Below are 23,651 nucleotides of genomic sequence, written 5' to 3'. Positions count from 1 at the left end.
CTTTGTCATATGATGCTTAGTCAGTGCCTTAATTCTTCTGTCACACACTTGTCTACACATAAAACTTGTGCTGCATTTCTAAAATAGGCAAATGATTAAATCCGCAAGCCAAAGCATGGTTTGCATTTCTAAAATGTAGTTACATCTGTTCAGCAGAAAGAGACAGGTCATGGATTTCCTTACCAATTTGGGAGTGATTTATTTTTACTTGCTATATAATTATATTTTCAGACAATGCATATTTGTTATTCTATTTAAAAACTGACAACTGGCTTACCGACTGATTGTTTGAACCATAGTGACCCACCCCTGAGTGAAGAGATGCTTCCTCCAGGAGAATGGATGTGTCATCGCTGCAATGTTCGAAAAAAGGTGGGTTTGTGTGTATTTTATTTTCTTCTTCCACAATTAAATTTCAGTCCTCCGCCAAACCTATTGGTGTGGCCACCGAACTTAAAACAAAAGAATATCCTGGTAAAAATTGGGTATTTTTCTAATTATTTCTTTCAGAAGCGAGAGCAAAAGTCTGAACAGACCAACGGCCTGCTGGAAAAGTCCTCTGCTAAGCGCTCTTCCTCTCCAGCTATGGAGCTGGAGCTTGGGGCTGGCCCACTGCGTCTTGATGGCCTTCCTCCAGGGGCTGGAGCAGCAGGGCCTGGTCTTCGCGTGGCCCAGGTACGCCTCTTGGACCGTAGGAGTAGCAGCAGGCCAAGCAGCCGCCCAGGCACGCCAACTTCCAATACTTCGTCGACCCCTACCCCCTCAGAGGAGCAGAACGACGGAGAAGAGGAGGCAGCCGACCCTGAGGATGATGCTCAGGGCGCCGAGCTCGAGAGCAACGCATTGTCATCTCCAATGCCACGTCTTCTCAAGAGGCCTTTTGAGCTGCTTATAGCAGCTGCAATGGAGAGAAATCCCACACAGTTCCAGCTACCCAGTGAACTTACGTGTACCACTGCGTTGCCAGGTCAGTCCGTACCTAAACATTGTCAAGTGAAAGTCAGTTAACACAATTCTAACTTGTAATGTGTTCAGCCCTTCTTGAGTGATTAACAACCCCTTAATCTGGGTGTTCAGGCAGCAGTAAACGAAGGAGAAAGGAGGAATTGCTTGTGAGGCCGTTCAGGCGACCGCAATATGAACTAGATTCTAATGGTCTGGTACCATTACCAGTCAAAGTCTGTTTTTCATGCAACAGGTATGCAAATCTTGTATGCACAGCCATATACACAGATCAGTTATACCCTTAATTGTTTTGCAGCAATTATCTTTTGTTACTTCCTGTAGGAGTTGCAGGTTGGCTCCCTTGATACAGTGTGACTATTGTCCTCTCCTCTTCCACACGGACTGTCTGGACCCACCTCTTACAGCTTTCCCTGCTGGAAAATGGATGTGCCCGAATCATGTTGAGCATTTAGTGGTGAGTGGTGTAGGACTGCAAGTTACTGTTTTTCTCTGTTTAAATACAATGCTAATCTTTTCAAAAATACTTTTCTTGCTCAGCTAAATCAGAGGAGCCTTAGCCTGTCCAGTCGGTGTCAGCTTTTCGATGATTTTCAGGACAGAATGTCCCAACATGCTGTCAAGTTGGATTTCCTACGCAGAGTGCATCGGCAGTTTTCACCAAACTGTCAGACCACTCAGCAGTACAACAAAAGGACCATCAAGGTAGAGTGTGTGTTAGTACATTGTGTGTTTGTGTATCCATTCAGAGAAACTGGAATATTTCAGAAGTGCCTGTTTTGTTGTGCATATATATATATATTTTTAACAACTGCTGTTTGGTTTCAGGTGCCAGATGCCATCAAGTCTCAGTACAGGAATCCACCCTCCATTGTACATCCTGCAGGGGTGCGCCAGTTGGAGCTGGTGTGTAGTGGTGTTTCTGAACACCAGTCTGCAAAGCACCTCACCACAGAAGCTGAGCAGCAGGAGGTAGGATGTGGGGGGGGGACATCCACAACTGGGTTCCAATCAGTGTCATTTTAATGCTAGACCATAAAACCGTAACTTAGTGGTGCAACAATACATGAATCTGTATCGAGTCGTTCGATACAATGGTCACGGTTCGGTGCGCACTAATGACAATCTGTTATTTTACTCTTATTACGTATTTTTTACTGTATAAACCTCTGATGACGAGGAGCTGTGCTAAACTACTCCACGTTACGCCTTTGTTGAGCGCAGATCCATGATGCTGCTCCTCTCACATGTTCATTCTGACCAAGGAACGGTGCGTTCAGAAATTCACCCTGACACCCTAAAGGCTTCTTTATATTCACGGGGACGGCGATCGCGCTGACGTCACTGCTGCTGTCCCATGCGTAGTTGGACTTTATACTCGAGCGCAACCCATGCGTGCAGTTTTGAAAATGTACTGCAGTTCACCTCCAAGTTGGGGGTGTCACTTCAGCTGGTATTGGCTAGGACACCACAGGGTGGAGTTTCCTCTGCATTTTTTTGGGCCATTTCCGGTAGCTGTTTTTACTTTCCTTTCCGTAACATGGAACAAAGCAACAACAATGGTGACCGTGGAAAAGATTCTGCTAGAACAAATGGACCTCGATGACCAGATGATACGTTTAATTATGCTGCAAAATCAATCGAGAAGACGGCGGCGCAGATGGTACGCAGAACCAAGGGGCAATCTGAGTACGTCATCACAGCATGTGACTAAAACGGCCCAATCACGAGAGATGATCTCCGCGGCGTTCGACGCGCAGCAACAATTTTTGATGTGTGCGCGTCAAGCTACGCAGATGGGCCGTGCGGGGCAATTCGTCGGTCACGTGATGCAATGTGGGGGTTGTCGGCCGTGCGACCGCGGGAGTATAAAGAGGCCTTAACTCTACTCTGAATGTAGCAGAGCAGCACCGGATGATATTTCCGAATACATCCCAAGCTACTGAGACAGAAGCTAACGCGTCGTTGCAACATGGCTAGTGCCATAGGCCGTCCCGAAATCGAAAATCCTCCCCCATCCTTCAAAGCAGCCGTATGGAACTACCGTATTTTCACGACCATAAGGCGCATTTAAAAGGCTTAAATTTTCTCCAACATGCTTGCCTGACTGGGAACATTTCCTGCCGACACGCTGCTTATATATAGGAAAGGTGCATGTGACTGAGGACAGCATGCGGATGTAAAGGGGGAAGGGTCCACGTGAAGGAGGACGCTAAATTCACGCCCCCAATAAGTATATAGCGTCAGGGTGTGCATTGTGCAAAACAACATCGGTTTGGCTAAGGACCCCCGAAAATGGCACCTACGAAGAGACACGCTTACTAATCACAATTTAAACTGCAAGATGTCAGTTAGGCGGAGGAACATGGGAATCAAGCAGCCGCGAGAGAATTCAAGATCAACGAATCCACGGTTCGCACGTGGAGGAAGCAGGAAAACGAGCTTCGCCAAGTCAAGAAGACGAAGCTGAGTTTCCGCGGAAACAAGGTGAGGTAGCCCGAGTTGGAAGACCAACTAGAGCAATGGATTAATGAGCAAAGAACAGCCGGGAGAAGCGTCTCTACAGTCACCATTCCACTGAGGGCAATAACGCTTGCAGAAGAAATGAAAATCGAACATTTTCAAGGAGGTCCGTCTTGGTGCTTTCATTTCATGAAACGGCACCATCTATCCATCCGGGCAAGGACTACTGTGACGAGAGCAACTTCCGGCGGATTACAAGGAAAAGCTGGCCATCTTCCGCTCCTACTGCAGTAAAAATATTGCCGCCAAACACATCCAGCCCAACCACATCACCAACATGGACGAGGTACCGCTCACTTTCGACATCCCGGTGAACCACACTGTAGAGAAGGGGACCACCACGGTAGCGATACGCACAACGGGGCATGAGAAGTCGGCTTTTACTGTTGTGCTTGGTTGCCATGGTAATGGACAGAAACTGCCACCTATGGTGATTTTTAAGAGGAAGATGCTGCCTAAAGAAAAGTTTCCAGCCGAAGTCAACCTTAAGGCCAATTAAAAGGGCTTGATGGACGCGTAGAAAATGAGAGAGTGGCTGAGTGAGGTGTACGTAAAGAGACCAGATGTTTTTTTTCCACGGGTCACCGTCCCTGTTGATCTGTGACTCCATGCGTGCCCATCTTACAGCCGCTGTGAAAAACCAAGTACAACTAAGACTGGGAGGTAACGCCGGGCCAGTTACGCCACCATATGTGAATGGATTGTGGATGCTTGGGCTAAGGTATCTGCTTTGACTGTTGTCCGACCTTTCGCGAAAGCCCCCCGGCAACGAGATTGACTCTGACAGTGACGAGAGGGAATCTGGCAATTGTTGGAGAACTTGCCCAGCTGTTCATTTCGGATACAGAAGATGAGGACTTTGATGGATTTGTGGATGAAGATTGATTAAAAAAATAACGTGAGTACATTGTTAAATAGTTCAATAAAGTACAAGCGAACTCAGTTTTGCTCCCGCTGCCTTTTTCAAAACATTGTTTTAGCGTGCATGCATGCTACCGTATGTTTTACCATGCCTGCGCCCAATAATACGTTGCGCTTTATGTATGTGTTAAATACAGAAATAGACCCCGTAACTGAGACTGCGCCTTTTAATACGGTGCGCCCTATGGTCTTGAAAATACGGTACTTTGGTTTTAGTATTATGTATGCCCCAGATGGCAATCGTGTCATAGACATACTGTTATATGTAGGTAGAAGGTGAAAAGCAGCGTTCTTCAGACACACCTCCTCAACAGTCACGCTTCTGATGATTTAAACGAAGGTCTCACAGAAGCTGTGGAGGATTGGAAGTTAGTGTGACCAAATGTACAGGTACATCTCAATAAATTAGAAGATGGTAGAAAAGTCTATTTATTTCAGTACCCATACGTTATGTAGATTCATTAAACACTTGGGAAAATACTTTTCAGAGTGCAAATTCCTGCCTAAATTTCTATATTCTAAGTCATTGTTTCTTGATTGATTGTTCCGTAATGTTATAGTTTCTAGAGATGGGAAATTTGTGGGTTATGTTTGCTGTAAGTTATAATCATCAAAATTATACTGTGCATATATGAAACAATTGAAATATTTCACGCTTTCACCGAACTAAATTAAGCTTTTGACACTTTTCTAATTTATTGAGATGTACCTCTAACTATTAGGCTTGACACGATCAGGATTTTCATGGTTCACGGTGCTTTTATTGTCAATTATTCAATATGCGTAACACATACGGAGGATTGGAATTACGGTACTCAAGGGCCCGCGGTGCTACAAAAGACTAAAAATAATCTCAATATAAAAATTCTTAATAAAACTATGGTGTATACAGTATAAAAAGTATGAATTGAATGTGCAACCAAGGCAAATAAGTCATCTATAAAGTAGATGACAAACCCACAATGCTGCTAAAGTGGCTGGTGCGACCCTGAGTCTCGTGTGTGTGTCTGTGTCTGTGCATGTGCATGTTTGTGGGGCGTCAGCGTTCAGGTGGGCAGAGGACACAAGAAGTAGAGGGGGCAGAGCGGGCAGAGAGTTCAGATTCTTGACAGTCTGATAAATAAAACTATCTTTGAGTCGGCTACTCCTGGCCCGCAGTCTCCGCCGTCTCCTCCCTGATGCCAGTAGGCTGAACAGTCTGTGTGATGGATGGGTGGCATCCCCCGCTATGCGGAGGGCTTTGTGGGTGAGGCGGTGCTGTAAATGTCCTGCAGGGAGGGAAAAGCGGTTCCAATGATCTTCTCAGCTGCCCTCACTATGCGATGGAGAGTCTTGCGGCAGGATGCGGTGCAGGCTCCGTACCACACAGTGATGCAGTTGGTCAGGATGCTCTCTATGGTCCCTCTGTAGGACGAGGACATGATGGGGGTCGGGGCTCTGGCTCTTCTCAGCTTGCGCAGGAAGTCGAGACGCTGGCCAGTGATGGCGTTTCTGGTCCAGGAGAGGTCCTCGGTGATGTGCACTCCCAGGAACTTGGTGCTGCACACACTCTCCACCGCAGCACCGTTGATGTTCAGGGGAGCATGCTGGGAGTGTGCTCTTCTGAAGTCCACAACAATCTCCTTCGTTTTTTCCACATTTAGGGAGAGATTGTCCGTGCACGACCCGGCCTGGTGGCTTGCGTCATTCCTGTAGTCTGTCTCAACCCCGTTGCTGATGAGACCCACCACAGGTGTGTTGTCTGCAAACGTGATGAAGAGGTTGGAGCTGTATGTCGGTGTGCAGTCATAGGTCAGCAGGAAGAGGGGACTCAACACACAACCTTGAGGCGCCCCCATGTTCAGAGGGATATGGTGCTGGATGTGTTGCTGCTGACCCGTACTGCCTGCAGTCTCCCTGTCAGAAAGTCCAGCAGCCAGTTGCACATCAGTGTTGAGCCCCAGCTGGTCCAATTTGTAGAGGAGTTGTTGAAGGATGATGGTATTGAATGGTGATCTGAAGTCTATGAACAGCAGACATATGAGTCCTTAAGACTCCAGGTGCGTGACGGCAGAGAGGAAGGCGGTGGAGACGGCATCATCGGTTGACCGGTTAGACCGATATGCAAACTGGTAGGGGTCCAAGGAGGGGGGGATGGAGGACTTGATGTGGTGCATGACTAGCAGCTCAAAGCACTTCATCAGGATGGGAGTGAGCGCTACCGGAGGGTAGTCATTGAGGCAAGAGGGAGACGACTTCTTCGGGACCGGGATGATGGTGGTGGCTTTGAAGCACGTGGGGAAAACACCCTGAGTCAAGGAGGTGTTAAAGATGTCCGCGAAGACATCTGTGAGTTCAGCTGCACAGTCTTTCAGAACACAACCAGGTATGTTCAGCTGCACAGTCCCTCAGAACACGACCAGGTGTGTTATCTGGGCCTGGGGCGTTTCGTGTGTTGATCCTGTCGAGAGATCTTTTCACGCTGTCCCGGGTCAGTGTCAACACTGAGTCACCAGGAGTGGGTGGAGTCTTCTGTAAAGGGGTGCTGTTGTGTGCCTCAAAGCGAGCAAAGAAGTAATTTAGCTCATTTAGCAGGGAGGTGGAGCTGTCACAGGTCTGTGGTGAGGCTTTATAGTCCGTAATTTTCTGAATATCATGCCACACACTCCTGGTGTCACAGATGTCACTGAAGTGGTGGGCAATCTTCCTGGAGTACTCCCTCTTGCCCTCCCTAATGCCACCGGACAAATTGGCCCTGGCTGTCCTCGGGCCCTCCTCATCCCCAGATCTACACTCCGCGTTGCGGACCTTCAGTAGTCTGCAGACCTCCCCCCACAGCCATGGCTTCTGATTAGCACGGACAGTGATGGACTTAGTGGTGCTGACATCATCCATGCACTTGTTGACGTAGGCACTAACAGTCTCTGTGTACTCCTGAAGGTCTATGATGGAGTTGTAGGTGGCAGCCTGTTTGAACATGGTTCAAAGGTTGCCAGTAATGTGGTAATGCCGATACAATTTTTTATTTTTTTTGGACAATTGTGCAAAAAGATGCAGAGTCCTCTATCAGTTTGAAATGACTAATATAACAATAGTCCGGTGCAATAACCATTGTGCAAAGGGCGCAGAGACTTCAAGAAATGTATGTAGTTTAAAGTAACTAGTAGTGCGATAATCTGGGACGTCGATTGTGCAAATGTTGTAGATGCTACTCAGGCACACGAGTGGCCAGTATATACAACAATAACAACAGTTATGCAAATAGTGCAGCGTGGCGAGACTACTACAGTGACTCCACGAGTAATGTATAATTGGCCTGACAGAAATGTGACAACAAATTTAACCAGTGGTCTGTAAACTGGCATGAGCATAACAGTGAGATGGTCTGAGGTGCAGAGGTGAGGGAGGGGAAGCCCCCTCTCAGTGGGCTAAAACATTGTCCAGAGTGTTATTTCCGTGTGTTGGAAAGTCAATGTTTGAGTAGAGTTTAGGAAACAGCCTTGGGTTCAGCATTGTTCAAGTCCCCAGCTAGGATGAGGAAAGCATCTGGGTTGCCCGTCAAGCTATTCACTGACATGATGGTATTGCTCATTTAGTGCCTCACTCCTGTTATTGCTGGAGTTTGGAGGAATATAGACTGCAACAAACAGTATGGCAGTGAATTCCCTTGGTAAATAAATGTATTGGTACTTCAGAGCCATAAACTCTAGGAGTGGTGAGCAGTGTTGACTGACCGAAATGGCGTCCCGGCACCAGGCGTCATTGATGTCCGCTGCCGCGAGTCTGACCTCCCGCAAGAGTTCTTTCTGCTCAGTAAGCACACTAGCCGGTCGAGCTGAATGGCACTGTCTGGAACGCTGCTGTTAAGTCATGTTTCCACAAACACAAAAATAGCACTCTCCCACAGTCTTATGGGTAGAGCGGAGCAGTTGAATGTAATCCAGCTTCTTGTCCTTTGCTGTTCATGGTGCCTCCACTCTGGGCGCGACGCAGGAGTGGGGGTTGCAGCTGTTGTAGGTACCTGGAGCAGACCGGAGTTCCGTAACTGAGAGTAGAGTTTTAACTCAGTAAAAGTAGTTCTGCCGATGTCGAGCAGAAGCTTACGACTGTATCTGCGTCTTAGACATGACAAAGACGGACTAAAACACTGACGTATAAGTTGAAAAACACGAAAACAAGTTTATTTGGGACAGAGAGCAGCCGCTGCATATGCACGCGCTGCCACCTTGAGTAACTAAGCTGGTATCGATTACCGAGTTTAAAAAAAAAAAAAAAAAAAAAAAAAACGATCACCGATCCGATCACAAGATGAGCAATGTGTCTATTTAACGGACTTGTTAATTTATTTTATGTACTTGTGTACTATGTACTGAGTATCTTCAAAAATATTTTCTAGTCAGGTCATGTATTCTAATCAGTCAGGTCAAACCAGCATTACAACATGACAGAAATAATGGGTGCTAACTTGCTGTAATTAAATTACTTTGCTGTAATTAAATTACGTCACACACACACAAACTTTAGAGCATGATTCAACATAACGCCGGCATAGTTACATACAACCGTTAGTTCTGGCACTAGCTTGCAAGGCTACATAATGTTTTGTTGGCTGCTTGTGAGCTGTATCGTATTAAAGGTCAGAGGACAAAGATTTTAAATTTTTTCTTGATGACTCTAGAACCCCTTTACAAAGTACATCTGCCATTACAAAGTGATTATATAGCAGATATACGGCAGTTAAATTGCTAAATATGATGAAGAATGCGCCTTCTGCCTTTTGCCTCCAGCGCCTTCCGGTCTTCGTCTCTTTCCGGCGCTGTGACGTCTCACAAGCCAAACATCCTGGTCATTCGGCGCTGTGTGCTATTGTTCCATGCTGGTCATCCTGTCCTTGTATATTTGTTGTCATAAAATTTAACGATGTCACGATGGTTTATTGTGTGGCCTTTGGGTGTACAAATGGTTCAGGCAGAGGGAAGAGTTTTTTTGGGCTTTGTGAAGTGAAAAAGGAATACGTGACCAGTGGGTAGGGAAAGTCAATCGACGGGAAGAAACGCGGTCAGCTATGGGTGCCTCGCAAGCATTCCAAACTCTGTGCTGATCACTTCGAACCGGCGTGTTTTGAGGAAGACTTGGCAGCATGCATTGGAGACAGGTAGAGGCTGAAATCAGCTGCGGTTTCAACAATTTTTCCTATGGCCATCGGGACCTCATCCGCCAGCAAGAGAACTAAATCTCGCAGCCGCGGCGGCGAAGTGGCAGACAAGAGGTGAGGATTTCCTTGTATATACTATCCATCCACCCATCCATCCGTTTTCTACCGCTTATCCAAGGTCGCAGGGGCAGTAGCTTTAGCAGGGACGCCTAGACTTCCCTCTCCCCAGCAGCTTCATGCAGCTCTTCCGGGGGGATCCCGAGGCGTTCCCAGGCCAGCGGAAGGATGCAGTCTCGCCAGCGTGTCCTGGGTCGTCCCTGGGGTCTCCTCCTGGTGGGACGTGCCCAGAACACCTCACCAGGGAGGCGTCCAGGAGGCATCCGAATCAGATGCCCCAGCTACCTCATCTGGCTGCTCTCGATGTGGAGGAGCAGCGGCTCTACTCTGAGATCCTCCCGGATGACCGAGCTTCTCACCCTATCTCTAAGGGAGAGCCCAGACACCCTGCGGAGGAAACTCATTTTGGTGGCTTGTATCCGGGATCTTGTTCTTTCGGTCACGACCCACAGCTTGTGACCATAGGTGAGGGTAGGAACGTAGATCGACCGGTAAATTGAGAGCTTCGCCTTTCGCCTTAGCTACTTCGTTACCACAACGGATCGATACAAAGTCCGCATCACTGCAGACGCTGCACCGATCCGCCTGTCGATCTCCCGTTCCATTCTTCCCTCACTCGTGAACAAGACCCCAAGATACTTGAACTCCTCCACTTGGGGCAGGATCTCCCGTGATGAGCACAGAAATCCAATAACAGAACACCGCTCGGGTTCTTATCGGGGGGGCCGTTCCTCCCAATCACGCCCTTCCAGGTCTCACTGTCATTGCCCACGTGAGCATTGAAGTCCCCCAACAGAACGATGGAGTCCCCAGCGGGTACGCTCTCCAGCACCCCCTCCAAGGACTCCAAAAAGGGTGGGTACTCTTAACTGCTGTTTAGTGCATAGGCACAAACAACAGTCAGGACCCGTCCCCCCACCCAAAGGCGGAGGGAGGCTACCCTCTCGTCCACCGGGGTGAACCCCAACGTACAGGCGCCGAGCCGGGGAGCAATAAGTATACCCACACCTGCTCGGCGCCTCTCACCGTGGGCAACTCCAGAGTGGAAGAGAGTCCAATCCCTCTCGAGAGGACTGGTACCAGAGCCAAAGCTGTGCGTGGAGGAGAGTCCGACTATATCTAGTCGGAACTTCTCGACCTCACACACCAGCTCGGGCCCCGGTGACCCGCGTCCGGGCAAGGGAAACCCGAGTCCATTTTTTATCGCCAAGTGGTCTTTGAGCCGTGCTTTGTCTGATCCCTCACCTAGGACCTGTTTGCCATGGGTGACCCTGCCAGGGGCATAAAGCCCCAGACAACTCAGTGGGACACACAAACCCCTCCACCACGATAAGGCGGCGGCTCAAGTTTACATACCCTGACAGAAGTTTTTTTTTTTTTTTTTTTTTTTATTAATATGACTGATGACTGAGCAACAATCATTTTCTTTTTGGTTATGCTTTGTTTAATGATAATGCTTTTATGAAATGCTTGACCGTTTAATTTGAATCCCATTAAAATAAAAGTAAATGTTTCTTCTGGTCCTTCATGTTTTCTTTAAATAATTGTACCCATCTTACAAATTCTGCTTGGGTAATCAAACATATGAGCACAACTGTGTGTTTTCTAATTTACTAAATAAAAGTAGGGTTGTGAATTTCAAAATAAGAGCAAGTAAATTTAAAAAAGGATGAAGTGTTCAAACCAAGTGCTTGACTTCAGAATCCATCCATTTTCTGAGCCGCTTATCCTGACAAGGCGCGGGAGTGCTGGAGCCTATCCCAGCTATCATCGGGTAGGAGGCGGGGTACACCCTGAACTGGTTGCCAGCCAATCGCAGGGCACACATAAAACAACCATACGCACTCACATTCACACATAGGGGCAATTTAGAGACTTCAATTAACCTACCATGCATGTTTAGGGGATGTAGGAGGAAACTGGAGTGCCCGGAGAAAACCCACGCAAGCACGGGGAGAACATGCAAACTCCACACAGGCGGGGCCGGGGATTGAACCCCGATCCTCAGAACTGTGAGGCAGATGCTCTAACCAGTCGACCATCGTGCCGCCCTTCAGAATAATTCTTTGAAAAAAAAAAACGAACAAAATACAGATGTTTTGATCATATGGGTGGAAGCAAAATCATGCATTGCAAAAATGTATTATACATAGGTAGAAGGGGTTTCCAGAATTTTGAGGTCAACTTTGTGGATGCGTATTATATATGGGAGAAATTACGGTATGTGACCCGGAAATACGTCAGTCCCATTCTGTGCCTGCATTGCGCCACAGCACCAGTAAAACACAGCGGCCAAGTCTGGAACGGCATTTTAAGTGACAAATGGAAACTATTTTTGTTCAGTCCCAACGGTCCGTTTTATCCAATATCCGTTATATCGGGGTCTGTCTTATCGAGGCTCCACTGTATTCACTCTTTTGAGCGCTCCACTGTCTGAGAAGAGTAGTAAAACGCGGTCTTCTCCCTCACTCTGCGGGAGCTGTGTTGCATTATGCCAGCCTGGATGTTTCTTTTTTGACAGTCCATCTTCATTTTACGTACAGCTTATCCTCACTAGGGTCGCAAGTGAAAATAGTTAGGTTAGATGCATTGAAGTAAAAGTAAAAAAATAAATAAAAAAAAGCATCGCTGTAATGTTTTAATGCAGAAGGAACAAGCATGGGCGTGTGCGCACACACTCACAAAGAAATTGTATTCTAAGAATTGGAGTAATTTATTACCATCCCAATACAGTGGACCCCCACCATTCATGGGGGATAGGGACTGGGCCGGATCGCGAATTGCGAAAATCCACAGATAATTGATCCTCATTATAATTGCATTGTAAAAAGCCTTTTTTTTTTTTTTAACCAAAAAAGCAGGGATAAACCGCCAATAAATGTTTGCTGGATTAGTTCCGTCCCCCAAAAAGAAAAAAAAAGAAAAGAAAAATGAAAGAAAATTGGGGGTAAAAAAAGAAAAATCAGCGAATAAGTGAATCAGTGGGTGCCAAACCTGGAGTATGCGGGCATCCACAGTACATTGTTACTTACTTTTTGTGGTTTCTACTGTTCATCCTTTAAAAAAAAAATTCCTTCTTAACCACCACTTTTTGTTCAACTATTTTAATTGTCAGAACAGAAGTTACATTTTTAGTTTGTATTTTGTTTGAAATGCAAAACAAAAAAGGACATTTTGCTTCGAATATTACTGTATTATCGCTTGTGGCCTGACCAAACCCAATAAATGGACCTTTGATTCATTGAAAAATTCTTTGTGCCCCTTTAAAGATTTGTATTTGAGTACCCCTGATTATAGTGTTTGGGCTGTGTGGCTGTGGTTCTTAGGAAGGTGACCATCTGATGTGACAGTGGCACCACATCACAGAGCAAGTGCTCTGGTATTCTGCAACTTAAATGCGGACGCATGAGAGTGACGTGGCATGTTGTTATTGATGCAAGTGATGTGTACATTGATCTGTGTATAATTAGTCTCTCACAGCCTGATTTAAATATTAAATGCTTATTTACTGAGACTTTTGAGGTTTGCCTATATGAATGCACACAATTGTAACACTGTTGGGTTTTTGCAATGGTGAGAACCATGTTTTGTAATTTCAAAGTAATGAAATCAAATTATAGCCTTCTGAATTGTAATTGATTGAAATCATGAGGTGGTCACGATACATATAATTTACTCTTAAATTTTGTCCTGTTGTCTCAAACAGTGGCTTCAGGATGTCATCGCCCTCCAGTGCAGCATCATGCGTCACTTGTCCACCAAGCAAAATACTTCATCCACGCCGCCATCAGCACAGGTGGACTCTGACAATAAAGACAAGTGTAAATCTTGTACATCATCAGAGGATGTGAAAATGAAACCCTCTTTCCAAAGGACTTCTTCTCCTGGCCCCTACTCTAAACTCTGCAGTACATCTGATGACCCCCAGGGGTGCTCTTCAACACAGGGCACCCTAACGCAGCAAGTTGGTTCTAAATGCAGCATGCAACCCTGCCAGAACTGTAGGAAACATAATGGAATTCTACCAGACGAGTGTCACCATTCCAAAGCAAATGGACCATTGGACTGTAACAGTGAATCCCAGTATTGCGTACAAGCAGTCCCACAGCACAGATTAAAGCCCTGCACAGACACACCTGACTCAGCTGCTGCTGCTGTCCTGGTGAACCACATAGGAACCGAAACACTCAAAAAGGAGCCTGAGAGCACCACAGAAGCTTGCACTCCAAAACATAATTCTGTATCCACAACTACATGCTCTCAAAACAACCAGCAGTACCATAGGAGCCAGGCAGAGCTCCAGATTGAGTGTCTGAGCAACAACATAAAACCGTCTGACTCCATCACCAGCCAAGAGCAACAGCCAAGCAACATTGAATCGTCATCGCCAACTCCAGGTACACACGGGCTTGTCAAACTCCTTTTTGCCACAGGCCACATTGTAACAGGGCTGTACACTCACCTTTGCACTGGTAGCACATGACATGATTCGGTTGCACCTTTTTTTTATTATTATTATTGTATTTTTATTATTTATTATTTTATTTTTTGGGGGGAGGCACAAGACTTTCACTGTTCTGCCGGTCCTCCAGTTTTAATGCATCATACACCCATCTGTGGGGGAAGGGAAGGTTCAGGCTGGGACACTTGGCCAGGTGTCCCGGCACTCTGGCCTGCTCTCTGGCCCGCCATGCTTCTCTCCCGCAGATTTTTAATGCACTACATACATTTGCATATCCTTTGGGGAGCTGGTTGGTCTAGGTGGGGGTGACTGTGGCGGGTCATTATTGCCCTATGACAGTCTTACCCCACTCCCACCAGTTTCTCCCAATTTAATGCACTACACCCCACCACACACAATAACTGTACAGGGATAATGGTTGCCAGTCAGGGACCTGGTAACAATCAGAATCAGAATCATCATTATTTGCCAAGTATATCCAAAAACCCACAAGGAATTTGTCTCCGGTAGCCGCTCTAGTACGACAACAGACAGAGAACACTTTTGAGACATAAAGACATTGACAAAAACAGGCACTGAGCAATAAAGGGTTGCTAGTTATCTGGTAATGCCGGTACAAATTTAGTTGTTGTTTTTTTGTTTTTGACAATTGTGCAAAAAGATGCAGAGTTCTCTAGCACGTAGAGCAGTTTGAATGACTAATATAGCAATAGCCTGGTGCAATGACAATTGTGCAAAGGGCGCCGAGACTTCAAGGAAATGTATGCAGTTTAAAGTGAGTAGTAGTGTGATAATCTGGGACAATGTTGATTGTGGAAATGTTGCAGATACTCCTCAGTCAGTGTGCAAATGGGGCAGATGCTACTTTGGCATGAGTGGCCAGTATTGGTCAACAACAGATATGCAAATAGTGCAGCGTGGCGAGACTACTGCAGTGAGTGCACGAGTAATATATAATTGGCCCGACAGAAATGTGACAACAAACTCAAGACAAAAAAATTGGCATGTTGCAATGCAATTGTAGGTTAGCTGTTTAAGAACTTGATTGCAAGAGGGAAGAAGCTCGGCAACTCCGTACACCAGTTGAGTAACATGCATGTTGTATGGTGTTCATTCACTAATAAGTTCGATAGGAACACTATCGACTTTAATTACTTGTGCTGGGATCACTAATAACAACACAGGTTATACTAACATATCAACTCACAGGTTCTCACAGGTGTTTAGGCACTAAAAAAGAATCCCACCACACCACTCGACAGTAGCACTGCCTTGCTCGTTTTCCCACATCCTGTCCAGTCCCTTTTCTGTCCTCTCTTATCTGGTTCTTTTGGTTAGTTAATGCATGTCCTCACCGGGTGTCTCCCCCCCCCCCCCCCCCCCCCCCCAATCTACAAATAACTGTTGTAATCTTACTTGTGTTCAAATATCTAGACTGTCTCACTATTGTTCTGCTGTGGGTTTCACCCCTAGTCCTCTTGTCCACTCTGCCCCTCTGTCTGTCCCCTAAAACCCTTTTCTGTCCGGCTGCATTTTCGATAAACATCAGAATAATATATATACTTTTTTTTTTTTTTTTTTTTTTTTTTTTTTTTTTTTTTTTAAATAAGCAGAGGGAGTATTTCAAACTCCCCATGTTGCACAGCAAAACTGTTCCAGCACAAAGGCATACAGATCCACCATTCTGCAAGGCCATGCAGCTGACAGGACAGGTTTAAAAATAAATAAATAAATAAATAAAATAAAAATAAAAAAAGAGATACAGTATGACAATGCATGTTGATGAATAGTTGTCTTAATTGGCGTACTGTACTTTCATGAAGTACAGTTTGACAGTGACTTGATATATTAATATATTATTAATATATATATATTGTATACTATTTTAAAATATATTAAAATATTTTTCTGGGAACAAGAATTTTGTCTATATAGGGCAGGAGAATTGGTTTGAAATCATGGCTAAACAATAATGAATTGAAAACAAAATGCATACGTGATTAACACTGGTCGTACATGATGAAACCTCTCTGGAATGGCTTCCAATCACCTGCCAAAACTTCATGCCAATTGCAAAATGTTATATTTTAACATTTGTGTATGAACTGTATTTTAAACAATGCATTTACATAGATTCAAATCATTACCTTAACTGTGCATGAAATTTCCCTATAGTGCATACAGCAGAATGTTTTTATTTAAAAAAAAAAAAAAAAACGCTGTAATTGTTTTTGGTTTCTTTTTTTTTTTTCTCTCTGAAAAATACAACAGGCACCACACGGCTACCTTTAACAAGCCGTGCGCTGTACAAAATTAGTTGTTGGTTCAGAAAAAAAGAAGTCATTATTTCCACAGATATTTTGAAGGTATTTCAATTTTGCTCGTTGAGTACATGAGTTACAGTGCCGTGAAAATTTGCCCCCTTCTCAAATTCTTATATTTTTGCATAGTTTCTCCGCTTTATTATCATCAAACAAATGTAAATATCAGACAAATATAACCCGAGTGAACTTAAAATGCTGTTTTTAAATGATTTAATTTAATAAGGAAAAAAACTATTCAAAGCCACCTGGCCCTGTGTGGAAAAAAATAATTACCCCCCGTTAAATCATGAATTGTGGCTAATCACAACTTTTGGTTAATTTTTATTCGTCACACACACCCAAGCCTGATTACCCCCAGAACTGTTCAATCAAGAAATCACTTAAACCTAATGTGTCCCAACAATATCAAGTCGGACAAAAGATCTAAAAAGGCTGCAACAAAAGGACACAATGCAAAGAAATTCCAGAATAGTTGAGAAATAACGTAATTGACATCTATCAGTCTGGAAAGGGTTACAAAAGCCATTTCTAAAGCTTTAGGATTCATTTTAACCATAGGGAGAGCCATTATCCTCACGTAGAGAAAACATGGAACAGTGATTAACCTTCCCAGAAGTTGCTGGCCTACAAAGATTCCCCCCGAGAAAACCGCAATGATTCATCCAGGAAGCCACAAAGAAACTCACGAAAACTTTCCTTGCCTCAGTTAAGGTCAGTGTTCATGACAATAATAAGGAAGAGACTGGGCAAAAATGGCATCCATAGCAGAGGCCTAAGGTGAAAACCTGTGCTGTACATAAAGAACATAAAGACTCGTCTTACTTTTGCAAAAAAAAAAAAAAAACAATCATTCCCAAGACTTTTGGGAGAATATTATATGGACTGGCAAGATGAAAGTTGAGCTTTTTGCAAGGTGTGCGTCTTGTTACATCTGGCATAAATGTAGCACAGCATACCAACAGTCAAATGTGGTGGTAGTGTGATGGTCTTGGGCTGCTTTCTCCTTCAGGACCTGGACAACTTGCTGTGATGGAACCGTGAATTCCGCTCTTTAACATAAAATTCTGAAGGAGAATCTTCAGCCATCAGTTTGTGACCTCAAGCTGCAGCACACTTGGGCTCTGCAGGAGGATAACGATCCAAAACACACCAGCAAGTCAACGTCTGAATGGCTTAAAAAACAAAATGAAGGCTTTGACATGACCTAGTCAAAGTCTGGACTTGAATCCGAATGAAATGCAGTGGCATGACCTTAAAAAAAGCCGTTCATGCTCGAAAACCCTCCATTGTTGCTGAATTCAAACAATTCTGCAAGGAAGAGTGGGTCACAATATCTCCACAGAGATTTAAAAGACTCATTGCCAGTTATAGTAGAAAACGCTTGATTTTAGTTGTTGCTGAGGATTGCCCAACCAGTTATTAGATTTAGGGGGCCAATACTTTTTAACAGAAGGCCAGGTAACTTTGAATAGTTTTTAGTCACCATTTAAATCACCATTTAAAAACAGCATTTTAAGTTCACTTGCGTTATATTTGTCTATTTACATTTGTTTGATGATCTTAAACACGAAGAAATGAAAAAACAAAGCGCCCCCAGAAAGTATTCACACCCTTTCAGATTTTCCACATTTTGCGGTGTTATAGACTTATTCTAAACCTAAATTGAGTATCGTTTTCTTAAAAAGATTAAAATCTACATAAAATATCCTATAATGACAAAGTGAAAAAATATTTGTCTAAAAAATGTAAACAGCCAAACATACAACCCCAATTCCAATGAAGTTGGGACGTTGTGTTAAACATAAATAAAAACAGAATACAAAGATTTTCAAATAATGTTAAACCTATATTTAATTGAATACACTACAAAGACAAGATATTTTATGTTCAAACTGATAAACTTGATTGTTTTTAGCAAATAATCATTAACTTGGAATTTTATGGCTGCAACACGTTCCAAAAGAGCTGGGACAGATGGCAAAAAAGACTGAGAAAGTTGAGGAATGCTCATCAAACACCTGTTTGGAACATCCCACAGGTGAACAGGCTAATTGGGAACAGGTGGGTGCCATGATTGAGTATAAAAAGAGCTTCCCTGAATTACTCAGTCATTCACAAGCAAAGATGGGGCGAGGTTCACCTCTTTCTGAACAAGTGCGTGAGAATATAGTCGAAAAGTTTAAGGACAATGTTCCTCAACATACAATTCAAGGAATTTAGGGATTTCATCATCTCTGGTCCATAATATGAAAAAGTTTAGAGAATTTGGAGAAATCACTGCATGTAAGCGGCAAGGCCGAAAACCAACATTGAATGCCCGTGACCTTTGATCCCTCAGCCGGCACTGCATCAAAAACCAACATCAATGTGTAAAGGATATCACCACATGGGCTCAGGAACACTTCAGAAAACCAATGTCAGCAAATACAGTTCGGCGCGACATCCGTAAGTGCAACTTGAAACTACTCTGCAAAGCAAAAGCCATTTATCAACAACACCCAGAAACGCTCCCGGCTTCTCTGGGCCCGAGCTCATCTAAGATGGACTGATGCAAAGTGGAAAAGTGTTCTGTGGCCACATTTCAAATTGTTTTTGGAAATTGTGGACGTCGTGTCCTCTGGGCCAGAGAGGAAAAGAACCATTCGGACTGTTATGGACGCAAAGTTCAAAAGCCGTTGAAGAAGCTGTTGGAATGTCTGCTAGTTCTAGTTTGCATTGATCGGTAGCGCCTATCTGAGGGAAGGAGCCGGAAGAGCTGGTGACCGGGGTGTGGAGGGTCCGAGAGGATTTTGCACGCTCTTGTCTTAGTTCTGGCAGCGTGCAAGTCCTCAAGGGTGGGTAGGGGGGTACCGACAATCCTTTCAGCAGTTTTGATTGTCCGTTGCAGTCGGAGTTTGTCCTTTTTTGTAGCAGCACCAAACCAGACTGTGATGGAAGAACTGATTCGATGACCGCTGTGTAGAACTGCCTCAGCAGCTCCTGTGGCAGGCCGTGCTTTCTCAGAAGCAGCAGGAAGTACATCCTCTGCTGGGCCTTTTTGAAGACGGAGTTGATGTTGTTCGCCCACTTCAGGCCCTGAGAGACTGCAATTCCTAGGAACTTTAAGGTCTCGACGGTTGACACAAGGCAGCTGGACACCCTGAGGGGCAGCTGTGGCAAAGGATGCCTCCTGAAGTCCACGATCATCTCTACAGTCTTGAGCGTGTTCAGCTCCAGGTTGTGTCGGCCGCACCACAGCTCCAGCCGCTCCACTTCCTGTCGATATGCAGACTCGTCACAGTCCTTGATGAGGACGATGGCAGTGGTGTCATCTGCAAATTTCAGGAGTTTGACACCCGGGTGCGTTGAGGTGCAGTCGTTCGTGTAGAGAGAGAAGAGCAGCGGAAAGAAGACACAACCTTGGGGCGCCCCAGTGCTGATGCTGCGTGTGGATGAGGTGGCCTCCCCCAGCCTCACCTGCTGTGTCCTGCCCGTTAGGAAGCTGTAAATCCACTGGCAGATGGCAGGTGAGACGCTGAGCTGGAGAAGCTTTGAGGAAAGGAGTTCAGGGATGATGGTGTTGAACGCTGAGCTGAAGTCCACGAACAGGATCCTCGCGTAGGTCCCTGCACTGTCGAGGTGTTCTAGGATGAAGTGCAGTCCCATGTTGACTGCACCATCCGCAGACCTGTTCGCTCGGTAGGCAAACTGCAGGGGGTCCAGCAGGGGGCCTGTGACGCTCTTGAGGTGGTCCAGCACGAGACGTTCAAAGGACTTCATGACCACAGATGTCAAGGAGACAGGCCTGTAGTCATTTAGACCCGAAATTGCAGGAGAGCTGCTTAAGTTTGGCAGTGAACCACGGCTTGTTGTTGTTGAAAGTGTGAAATGACAAACCTCTTCAGAGAAACTGATATAGGATGTGACAGTGTCCGTATATTCATCCAGGCTGCCAGCGGCATTTTCAAAGACACTCCAGTCTGTTGCAGTCTAAACAGCTTTGAAGTTCCAGCTTTGCGTCATTGGTCCACTTTTTCACTGTTTTCACTGTAGGGTTCGTACATTTAATTTCTTGCCTGTACGTCGGTATTAAGTGAATTAAGCAGTGATCAGACGAGCCCAGAGCTGCACGAGGTATAGCACGGTATGCATGTTTTAGCGTAGTATAGCAGTGGTCCAAAATTTTATTTTCCGTGGTAGGACAGTCGATGTGCTGCTTGTATTTAGGGAGTTCATGGTTGAGTTTAGCTTTGTTAAAGTCCCCGAGAATAATGAGTGGCGAGTCTGGGTGTTTTTTTTTTTTTTTTCAATTTCGTTGACTTGTTTGGCGAGCATTAGCAGTGCGGCCTTCGTGTTAGCTTGAGGCGGAATGTAGGCGCCAGCGAGAATGAATGATGCGAACTCACACGGCGAGTAGAATGGCTTACAGTTCAAAAACAGCGACTCCAAATGCGGGCTGCAGTGTGTGCTGTGCTCTGTGACGTCCGTACACCATTTTTCGTTTATATAGAAGCATATCCCGCCGTCTTTTGTTTTCCCCGATGATTCCATTTCGGTGAAGATGGAAGCCGGGAAGAACCATGACCCTGTCCCAACTTTTTTGGAACATGTTGCAGCCATAAAATTCGAAGTTAATGATTATTTGCTAAAAACAATGTTTATCAGTTTGAACATTAAATATCTTGTCTTTGTAGTGTATTCAATTAAATATAGGTTGAACATGATTTGCAAATACATGTTTTCTGTTTTTATTTGTTTAGCACAACGTCCCAACTTCATTGGAATTGGGGTTGTACTAACAAGTTCTCTTGAAGTCTTATTTGCTGAAGAAAATTATACTGGCAGTTATAATTTCCAATTATCATCTATTTCGGGGCAATTGGTAAATCCACCCATCCATTCTCAATACCGCTTATCCTGTTCAGGGTCATGGGGTGCTGGAGCCAATCCCAGCTGACTTCGGACAAAAGGGGGACAGTCTGAACTGGTTGCCAGTCAGTCGCAGGGATCATAGAGACACAGACAACCACTGGCACTCACATTCACACCATCACTGAGTGGGAAGTGAACCCACGCTGCCCCGCAGCAAGGTCAGGCGAATGTAACACTTCACCATCAGTGACTCACAATTGGTAAATACAAACCCAATTCCAATTAAGTTGGGCTGTTGTGTGAAACGTAAATTAAAAATAGATTAAAATAATTAGCAAATCCCTTCAAACTATATTCAATTGAAAACTCTACAAGGACATAATGTTCAAATTTATGCTTTTTTTTGGTAAATATTCTCTCAAATGTTTGCTATATCTCACAGTTCGGTTTTATCACGGTGTTAATTTCACAGTATGATAATTGTTTCGGTATTGTGGGAAAGCTCACGGTATTGCGGGAAGGTTGTCGGTACAGATGGGGCGAAGAGGTGAACGCAGGAATACCGAAAAACCTCTCTTTTTCTTGCTCGCTGAGTCGTCAATCGGCTTTCGGCTGGTTTCCCCACAGGTTTTCTTTCTGTCATATATTACCGTGCACTTCTATCCCCACCCATCCAATGTTTACATTTGTATACAGTATCTCCAAAACACTATTATTGCTACAGCAATAATCATGTTATGCTCACAATAACAAAACATTCCATTGAGAAATTGTCTTTTCACTAATTTATCAGAATCATCTTTATTTCGCCAAGTATGTCAAAAACACACAAGGAATTTGTCTCCGGTCGTTGGACCCGCTCTAGTACGACAACAGAAACTCAATTGAGAGAGAATACTTTTGAGACATAAAGACACTGAGAAAAACAGTCACTGGGCGATAAAAGGTTGCTAGTAATCTGGTAATGTGCAAAAAGATGCAGAGTTTTCTAGAAGTGAGAGCAGCTTGAATGACTAATAGAGCAATAGTCCGGTGCAAAGGGCGCCGAGACTTCAAGAAATTTATGCAGTTTAAAGTGACTTCTTCATCCTTTTCCATGTAAGCCTATCTCCTGCATCCTCCTCGCGAACACCAATTGCCCTCATGTCTTCCCTCACGACATCCATCAACCTTCTCTTTGGTCTTCCTCTCGCTCTCTTGCCTGGCAGCTCCATCCTCATCATCCTTCTACCAATATACTCACTATTTCTCCTCTGGACGTGTCCAAACCATCGAAGTCTGCTCTCTCTAACTTTGCCTCCAAAACATCGAACCTTGGCTGTCCCTGTGATGAGCTCATTTCTAATTTTATCCAACCTGGTCACTCCGATAGCGAACCTCAACATCTTCATTTCCGCCACCTCCAGTTCTGCTTCCTGTTGTCTCTACAGTGCCACTGTCTCTAATCTGTACCTCATGGCTGGCCTCACCACTGTTTTATGAACTTTGCCCTTCTCTCTTCTGTCACATAACACACCTGATACCTTCCTCCACCCGTTCCAACCTGCTTGGACCCGTTTCTTCACTTCCTGACCACACACACCTTTGCTCTGGACGGTTGACCCCAAGTATTTAAAGTCCTCCACCCTTGGTATCTCTTCTCCCTGTAGCCTCACTGTTCCCCCACCACCCCTCTCATTCATGCACATATATTCGGTCTTACTTTGGCTAATCTTCATTCCTCTGCTTTCCAGTGCATGCCTCCATCTTTCTAACTGTTCCTCCAGCTGCTCCCTGCTTTCACTGCAGATCACAATGTCATCTACAAACATCATGGTCCACGGGGATTCCAGTCTAACCTCATCTGTCAGCCTATCCATCACCAATGCAAAAAGGAAGGGGCTCAGGGCTGATCCCTGATGCAGTCCCACCTCCACCTTAAATTCGTCTGTCACACCTACAGCACACCTCACCGCTGTTCTGCTGCCCTCGTACATGTCCTGTATTATTCTAACACACTTCTCTGCCACGCAAGACTTACTACTCAGTTGATTTTGCAAATGGTGCAGATGCTACTCAGGCACATGAGTGACCAGTATTGGTCAACAACAGATGTGCAAATAGTGCAGCGTGGTGAGACTACTACAGTGAGTGCACGAGTAATGTATAATTGGCCGACAGAAATGGGACAACAAACTCAAGACAAAAAAAATGGCAGCATGTTGCAATGAATTTGTAAGTTCACAGTATTTGACTTTTTTTAAAGGTATAACATTAGAAATTGCTGCCGTTTTAACTACCATAATTTCTCGTGTATAATGCACACCTATAATACGCACCCCTAAAGTTGACCTCAAAATTCTGGAAGACCCTTCTG

At 44.8% G+C, this 23,651-nt stretch overlaps 1 protein-coding gene across 1 annotated transcript in view; it reads left to right on the top strand.

Moving 5' to 3' along the window:
* The window catches only part of phf12b (PHD finger protein 12b), a 41,262-nt gene that overhangs the window by 1,709 nt on the left and 15,902 nt on the right, over positions 1 to 23,651 (top strand). The window contains exons 3-9 of the mRNA XM_061781565.1: positions 300 to 372; positions 511 to 967; positions 1,078 to 1,198; positions 1,288 to 1,420; positions 1,504 to 1,668; positions 1,792 to 1,935; positions 13,365 to 14,055. Coding sequence (XP_061637549.1) covers positions 300 to 372; positions 511 to 967; positions 1,078 to 1,198; positions 1,288 to 1,420; positions 1,504 to 1,668; positions 1,792 to 1,935; positions 13,365 to 14,055 — 1,784 coding nt within the window. The remainder of the gene's footprint in view (positions 1 to 299; positions 373 to 510; positions 968 to 1,077; positions 1,199 to 1,287; positions 1,421 to 1,503; positions 1,669 to 1,791; positions 1,936 to 13,364; positions 14,056 to 23,651) is intronic.

Source organism: Phyllopteryx taeniolatus, chromosome 8 (genome assembly GCF_024500385.1).
Source record: "Phyllopteryx taeniolatus isolate TA_2022b chromosome 8, UOR_Ptae_1.2, whole genome shotgun sequence".
Classification (NCBI taxonomy): Eukaryota; Metazoa; Chordata; class Actinopteri; order Syngnathiformes; family Syngnathidae; genus Phyllopteryx; species Phyllopteryx taeniolatus.
The sequence above is the reverse complement of the archived record's forward strand: the minus strand, read 5'-3'. Positions and strand labels throughout refer to the sequence as shown.